Source organism: Oratosquilla oratoria, chromosome 9, assembly GCF_046742065.1.
Source record: "Oratosquilla oratoria isolate Oo_2021 chromosome 9, ASM4674206v1, whole genome shotgun sequence".
Classification (NCBI taxonomy): domain Eukaryota; kingdom Metazoa; phylum Arthropoda; class Malacostraca; order Stomatopoda; family Squillidae; genus Oratosquilla; species Oratosquilla oratoria.
In genome coordinates this window covers 59,210,901-59,219,407 of record NC_134785.1, presented here as the reverse complement: position 1 = coordinate 59,219,407, position 8,507 = coordinate 59,210,901, and the positions used below count along the sequence as shown (strand labels likewise).

Sequence of the window (8,507 nt, the reverse complement as noted above, 5' to 3'; positions counted from 1 at the left end):
GCTTGACATTTCAAGAGTGGGATTTCGTCCAGTGGGATTATGCCCGGTGTGGTTTCATCCTATTTTTTTCTGGGATTATTTCCGTTCGTCGTAAATAATATGGCGATGAATATAGTCGATAATGAAAACGTGTGCGATATTGTACAACAATTACTTGCTCTATATGAGCTAGCTGTGCCTTGCTGCATTGCTTGCGACCCGGGCGGTGGTTGGGAGGCACGGAAGACCCCTCATCCACGAGGTGACGGATGGGAGTGGGATGGGTGCATCCCTTGGGTGGCTACCCCCCTTGTCAGGGGGAAGAAGCCTTTTGGTATATACAGTAGATACATGTATACATTTGTGATCATAGAAATAATGTATTCCTGTGATAAAAAAAAAAAATCATCTGAATAACGACATGGTTTGATGATGTTTTAGTAACGAGTACGGTCCCTTACTATTTCTTACTTTTTCAGCTTTTCTGCTTTTCTTCTCCAAAGCCAGTGTGCACACTTGGCTGACTGTCCTCTGCATTGACATCGCTCGAAGAGTGAGGTGGGTATTTCTTTTATCAGCAATATCCACCACCCCTCCATATACATATAAATATACATATACTTCATTGAAAGTGATGGCTAATTGTACATTTATTTTCTTAAATGTATTTTCCATATGTCTTACTATGGACTTATTTTCCTTTGAAAGGTTTATGTCTTCACATAATCTTCCTTTCAAAGGGACTTAAGTCCTTAGTAAGACATATGGAAAATACATTTAAGAAAATAATAAATGCATAATTAACCATCACTCTCAATGAAGTATGTATAAGAGAAAATTGTCTGCCCATATATATTAATATATATATATATATATATAATATATATATATATATATATATATATATACATATATATATATATATATAATATATATATACATATATATATATATTATATATATACATATATATATATATATATATATACATATATATATATATATATCAATACATATACATGTACATAACATTCATAAACTCGTATATATGTGTTTACTAATCTATTAATTAATTTATATTGATTTATCCACACATCCGTTTTACTGATCTTTGTTTATCATGTGTTTCTTTACTCCTTATCACGAAAGACTGTCCAAAAGGACAGAAGCGCTGGAAACTGTTCTGCATAACAACAGCCTTACTCCTTCTCTTCTTCCTTCTTCCTTCAGGGGGATTGGGAATATGTCCAAGATGCTGAGCTTCACTCAGAGTCGGAGGCGATGGTTCCTGATCTACTTCGCCTTCGGCTACGGCCTGGCCTTCCTGCAGTGCCTCATGGGCATCCTGGTGACCTGGGCCAGAGGCGTTCCCCCGAGGCGCAGCACCGTCTACGACCGCGCGTGCCTTGTCACAGGTGAGAAGCGGACGCGTCGTTGTTGTCGTTCAGATCGGGACTCCTGTTTTGAGAGAGACTGTCAACTTGATTTCTCGTAACGTACGTACGTACGTGTGTGTGTGTATTTACCTAGTTGTATTTTACGGGAAGGGGAGCTATGCTCGTGAGATCCCGTCTTCATATCTCATTTTATCTAAACTATTTTTAAATTCATGTATTGTTTTTGCACACACCCCTTTCTCATCTAACTTGTGTGTGTGTGTGTGTGTGTGTGTGTGTGTGTGTGTGTGTGTGTGTGTGTGTGTGTGTGTGTGTGTGTGTGTGTGTGTGTGTGTGTGTGTGTGTGTTTACCTAGTTGTATTTTACGGGAAGGGGAGCTATGCGCGTGGTGACCCCGTTTTTGTATCTCGCAAGATCAAGTTTGTTCTCAAATTCTTGTAGTGTTTACACACACTATGTTTTCGTCCAGTTTGTTCCAATGTCCAGTGTGGGAAGCTATTCTTTTTCAGGTCTCTTTTCTAGCTGTCCTTTTTGAGTTTCATTGCATGCCCTCTCGTTTTTCCTGTGTCCCACTTTAACAAGTCCTATCTATCAAGGAGTCCCTTGCCTTTCATTATCCTGTAGCTGGCTAGTAGGTCCCCTCGTTCTCTTCTTTGTTCCATGGTCGGCAATTCCAGTTCAGCCAATCTTTGTTCATATGTCAAGTTTGAAAGTGCTGGGGTCATCTTTGTCGTTGCTCTTTGCATTCTTTCTAATTTTCTTATATTCTTTTTTGTACTGGGTGACATATTATCGCTGCATATTCCAGTTTTGGCCTTATCAATGTTTGTAATATTTTTTTTTATCATTTCCTTATCCAGGTATTAAAAACCAACTTTATTGATCTCAACAAATTGTGTTTCTCCGACTATTTTATTTATATATTAATCTGGAGATATGTCTTTGGTGATGTGTGTGTGTGTGTGTGTGTGTGTGTGTGTGCATGTGTGCGTGTGTACGTACGTACGTACCACGGAACTCATTCTCAGGCCTTCCCTTGTCTGCTTCTCCTTCAGATCGAAAGATTCGCCACTTGGTCTTTTTTTACCCAAGAATCTGCCAAACTTCGGCCAGCTTCCTGCTCATGGTCTACACCTTTTGGCGGCGGAGGAGGACCATCACCGCCAACAGATCGAAGAGCGCAAGCAAGGACCAATGCGGCAGAAGCGCAGACCAGGTGGAGGAACAAGCAGTGGAAAGAGGAGGAGGAGGAGGAGGAGGTGGAGAAGGAGGAGGAGAATCTGGAAGAGTACCAGGAAGTGGAGGAGGACCAAGAGGACCAGGAGGAGGAGGAAGAGAATCAGATAGAGTACCAGGAAGTGGGGGAGGGCCAACAGGAGGAGGAGGAGAAGGAGGACCAAAAGGACCAGGAGGAGGGTACTTCAGAACTATACGTGGCGACGACTGCCTCTTCCGTGTCCATTCGGCTGTCGACTGCGAAGCCGAGTAAGTTGTTGTCATTGTTTTTGTTGTTAAAGTACACCAGATTCTTATGCCCGTTTAACTTAACCTGGTAGAGATGTGCATCACTAACGTGGATGGGTAGTTAGTTTACAATCATCAGATTTTATTATTATTATCATTATTACAATCATCATTATTATTATTATTATTTTTTTTTTTTTTTTTTTTTGTAGAAGAATGGCCTGACACAGTTAACGTCGATGACTGGTAAAAGGGAACCTCGGTTACTGACTTCTTCATCGTTCTCCCACAGGTTCTGGCAGCAAGTGCATCTTGTTTTCTTCTGGATCGTCCTTTCTGTTCTCATGCTGCCCATCATTGCCGCCTGGGGATGGATCACCTCGTAAGTCATTCCATCTATTATTCAGGATTTGCTGCTAGTTTTGACCAGGGTGACCCGATCTCAAATATGCTAGAAAGCAGCTGAAATTATGCTAGATTGGCAAAATTAATGCTAAAAATGTTGTTCCCCTTAATATGTTCGGTGTCAGTTATATTTTTTATATAGTATTATTTTATGGGAAAATGTGGTAAATCTAGTCACCATGGTTTTGCCCCACCCTCCCCAAACCTAAACAAAAAATCAATCTGTCTTCATCTCCTCACTTGCATTTCCTAATACACCTCTGTGCCACACCCTGTTGCAGGTACGTCCCTTACCTGATCGAGAGCTACCAGGGAATCTACGTCCTCTTCATCTTTCTCCTGACCCGGAGGAGGAGGAAGCTCATCAGGAGGAGAATCGGGGAGATCCTCCGGAGATCCTCAGGAGGGACGGTGCTCAACCGATACCTTCCGAAATGTCTTCTGGTTCCCGAGTCACCCTCGTCCTCCGGGACACCTCCCCAGATCCAGACAATTTCCAGAAGGGTCTCGCCTGCCTCCAACCTCACAGCCTCTAGAACTCCCGGTTCTAAAAACACTGCACTGGATGGAAATGCTCTAGTAACTCGAACTCCTCCCGTGCCTAGAAATGTCGTTGCTGAAGAAACTCCTCTTCCTTGTGGAACTGCTTACTCATCCAGTGGACCTCCATCTTGGGCACCCATGCCAGCCGATGTGGTCAAGGAAAACGAACCAAACCATGAAAAGTTCCAAACCTTCGAGCGTCTTGACCCAGAGATGCCTCCGCCTCCCTTCCCAGCAGTCAACTGGTCCACAGATCCCTCCTCACTTCTGTCTCATGGATGCTCTGATACTGTTCTCACTGAAGAATTTGAATCTGATCTCGGCACGACTCCAACCTCCAGAAGTCGCACACCTCAACCTCCACTACCTCCAGAAGCGGAGCACCAGTCCCTCAGTAGACTTGCGTCACTTGCATCTTGGTCGTCTCTGGAGTCTGACTTCGTTGAGGAAAACGAGTTATTCCTCGAAAAGGTCTCACACTTCAGGAGACTTGCTCCTGAGGTGCCACCGCTCTCTGGAGTCGGTGTTTCCTGTAGAAGACTTCCGTCTCCTCAGACCCATCCATCTCCTGAGGCTGTCTCCTATCTCGTATCGCCTCGTCTTGGAGATCTTCAAGATCATGAAAATCTCCACCACCCTCCACATCTAGAAGCTCTTCCAGATCTCCATTCTCCTCCACATCTCGAAGCTGCCTCAAGCTCTGAGGATCTTTCATCTCCTGAAGAAAATCCTTCAGTTCAGGGTCCCCCTTCACCATGAAGCCCTTTCAGTACTGAAACTCCCCCTAATCACCCAGAGATGCTACATTTCCCGAAGTCTCTTCTTTCACTGAACAGATTCTGTCCAGTGGGTGATGTATAGTCCACAGTAGTGAATGCTCAAGCTTGATTAATACTGGCTACCCAAGTCTAAATGTTGGTTTTTAGCCAGGAGAAAATAATCAAAGTAGCTATTGTGCCTGAAAATGTGGAGCATCATTTGGTTGTTTTAGTTATATTCTAAGATTATGTTCTGGTGAATGCCAGGCAATGCTATTTGGCTTAAGGAGACCTCTGGCCACCGAAAAGGGGTTAAAGAAGCATATTGATATAGTTGGTGTGCAAATTGTACCTACCGCAGAGGAGGGCATGAAGAGACTGTTGAGTGACCTTTGAAGGATTTTCTACAGGAGGAACACCTGTAGATCCTGATTCTATCATTCTCAAGACCTGTCTACACCCTCTTGGAATGTCACCAAAGATAAATTATACGGGTTCAAACGCTATACGTCTTGAGTTTTTTTGGAAAAAAGTGGACGCGCTTTCGGGTTCTCTCAGTGCATCTTTGCATTTGTGGTCTCATGGGAATAAAGACATCTAACGCATGGGCTGCAGAGAGATGATAAATTGAAAGAGAAAGTAGTTAAGTAAAGAGAAACGGATTCATTCGTGAGAAGAAATCGCTAATTTCTGATACTATGCGATGTGTGTGTGATATAGAAAAACAACTAATTCGGTTGAATCATCTTCTTAATTGCATACATCTGATGTTCCATAGAGCATTATCTATGTATACATGAATATGAAAAATATATATATAATATATTAACTGCCAAACATTAGTTCTATAAGAAATAATTTGTTATTATTGTTACTTTGTACAAACAAGATAATATGCCATATTGTACATATGACTTTTTGTTTTGTGAACATTAGACAGTTATCATATTCATCCGAGGGGACGATCCCTGGAATGATTGGGGTTTCAATTGACCGTGGCCCCGTTCAGGCACTCCAGGTCTCTCCTCAGCTGAATAAGATCGTCTGGCACTTAGCAGAATGACATCTATACGGTGCGACATGGCACTGGTGTTGCCGGGTTAATGCCTCCAAGCGTCATGCTTTAACACGGTGTTAACACTTAACACCTATACAGTACTACCTCTCATTAACGGACGTTAATTAGCTGTGTTTGCGGTGTTTTTGCTGTGTTTTCAGTGTTTTTGGTGCTGTTGTTTAGTGCTGTGCAATCACTATGTCACCTAAAAACCACTCCAAATCAACGGATTATTCACATCAACGGACACCGTTAACCCCCTTTTAGTCCATTAATGAGAGGTAGTACTGTACCAGTTCTCCATCCCCTACACAAAACGCTTATAACAAAGTTGACTGAATAAGTGAAATATTTATACATCAATTTTATTCATAATGGTTGAAAATAATAGTACAATGTCCCAGAGATGACGTAGGATCTAGAATCACTAGATTTGTAGTTCTTAGAAAAACTAGTTTGAATCTAAATAGATGTGGTCCCGATGAACCCTCTCCCCTCCCCCCACCAAGGGGGGAGTCCTGAACACGGTTGGGGACTCGTCCTCATCCCTTGAGGTTGATCTCAGCACTTCCAGCCTAGTCAGTTTCGAAGACCACAGTATTAGTTCATTCTTATATTTTTGAGATATCTCCTTATCTCACACGATCTCTGTGATAAGCTGTGTGTGATCCTAGTACACGCACACATACATACATACATACATACATATATATATACATGCATATGTACATACATCCGTACATACATACATACATGCATACATACTTGCATGCATGCATACATACATATATGCATACACCAACTTCACAAATATAATACGACAGATACTCAAAGAAGACATTCCTCAAATATTTCTACAAACTTTTGCAAATACACATGTAATACACTTCATCTAAAAATAAACATATTTGTAAGTCTGAAAGAAGCATAGAAGTAATAATTGTATATTATTAATTACATATGATATTTAAATAAATTCTTATTTAATTTTCGTATATTAAAGTTAGTCCTTAAGAAGCGGATTCAGTCCTTTGATGGAGCAGATACGACTAATCTAGTTTGTACTTTTGTAAATGACGATGACACGGTTAACCTGAGGAACTCCCCCTATCAAGAGGCTAAAACAATGCCCTTTTCATAGGACTTTGAAGTGTGGAATTTAATGAACCATGCTCTTGGTCCAACTCGCTGGTGGCACAATTTGAATTGCCGTCACCTTGACCTATGCCACAAGTAGCAACACCCTAGCCCGCTTGGCCAGCGAGCAAATGTTTATAGTTTATTCAGGTCCCGTTTCACCAATATGGCATGCTGAACGACCTTCTGCCTCCATTTTCTTAAAATTCTCCTTAGTACTGACTCTGATATTGTCCCCAAGGATAGAAGTGCTGGTTACGGGTGACGAAGTGCAATGATCAACTGGCCGTGGGTTGGCCAATCCTATTCTGATACAAAGATAAATGGTTACATGATGATGCTGGGTACAAATGACTGTATGCTCCAGACATTTGTGGATTGAACTGTTTAATAAAACCCACGTGTCATTTGTTCAATATTTGTTTGGTTCAATAGATTTACCTTAATTATCTATATGACATTTCAGTCTTTATCAGTAGAAACTCCACTGTACCATTTCTCCCACTCTCCCTCTTTCTCTCTCTCCCACTCTCCCTCTTTCTCTCTCTCTTTGACACACACACGAGTGAAACTTCAAGTTAACTAAATTTTTAACCAAGTCAATGGGATTTATTTATCGGGTCTGTCAGCGCTTGGCGGTTCTGTCAGGACTCCTTAATGGGTTCTGTCAGCTTGTCCAGCATACGCAAGCAGTCTGGTGTCAGCTACTGGCTCCTTCACATTCCGGGACAAGATTAGTGAAACCTTCCAGTTCTGATTTTGAGTCTGGAGGCCTTAGTGGGGTTACACAGTCTGGAATGTGTTGCTGGAGTCCCACCACCCCCTTTTATTTATTTATCTATTTATCTATCTATATATATATATATATATATATATATATATATATATATTTTTTTTTTTTAAGAATATGGGTATCTTCCTGAAGAACCCACCCACTCTGCCACAAATGAACAGGGTGTTAGAGTTATATTTACATTGTTCAAGACATACTGCATGAATGTCTCCAATTGTCTGGACACTGGCACATGACAATTTCTGATGGCCATCTCCCCCTGCCTTCTCTCCCACTTTCTCTCCTCTTTGCCCTTCCCTCTCCCACTCTCCCTCCGCTTCGCTCTTCCCTCCCCCCCTCCCCCTTCTCTTTCCCCTCCCCACTTAAATAGGTACATAAATAAACAATGAAACAAATAAATGAACAAATAAGCAAATAAATAAATAGATAAATAGATCAATGAATAGATACATACATGAATAAGTAGACATTTAGATAAACAATATACTCAAATTGACGAGTAAATAATTTAATAAAAATATTAATCAATTAAACATAGATGAATAAATAGGTAAATAAAATGATTAAAAGTACACATACAACTAAACAAATACATACATACATATACCAAGGCTTTTTCCCCCTTCCAAGGGAGGTAGCCAAAAAGGGAAAGGCATAAAAACACTCCCACCCATTTCATCCCTAAATACACTCCACACCCCTCCCACCCTTCCTCTCATCTGAGCACCTCATCTGAGCACCTCCTGGATGACGGGTCATCCCTGCACCCTGCCCACCGCCCTGGGTCAGAAGCAGTGTCGCAAGACACAGTACATCCACAGCAAGGCCGCTTCATTTAATCGGCGACCCCCCCTCTCCGTCCCCCTTTGCATATAAGGAGAGGACGGGGAGAAATCCCTTCGGGCTGCGTCAAAATTTACTCACACATACTACCCCACCCCCCACCCCCCCGCCCATTCCTCCTCATGCAGTCA

General features: G+C 41.8%; 1 protein-coding gene across 1 annotated transcript in view; it reads left to right on the top strand.

Annotated features, from left to right (window-relative positions):
- The window catches only part of LOC143028081 (uncharacterized), an 11,309-nt gene extending 4,052 nt beyond the window's left edge, over positions 1-7,257 (top strand). Inside the window, exons 2-6 of the mRNA XM_076189721.1 lie at positions 459-537; positions 1,210-1,394; positions 2,432-2,861; positions 3,133-3,222; positions 3,527-7,257. Coding sequence (XP_076045836.1) covers positions 459-537; positions 1,210-1,394; positions 2,432-2,861; positions 3,133-3,222; positions 3,527-4,547 — 1,805 coding nt within the window. The 3' untranslated portion in view covers positions 4,548-7,257. The remainder of the gene's footprint in view (positions 1-458; positions 538-1,209; positions 1,395-2,431; positions 2,862-3,132; positions 3,223-3,526) is intronic.
- Positions 7,258-8,507: the final 1,250 nt, after the last annotated feature.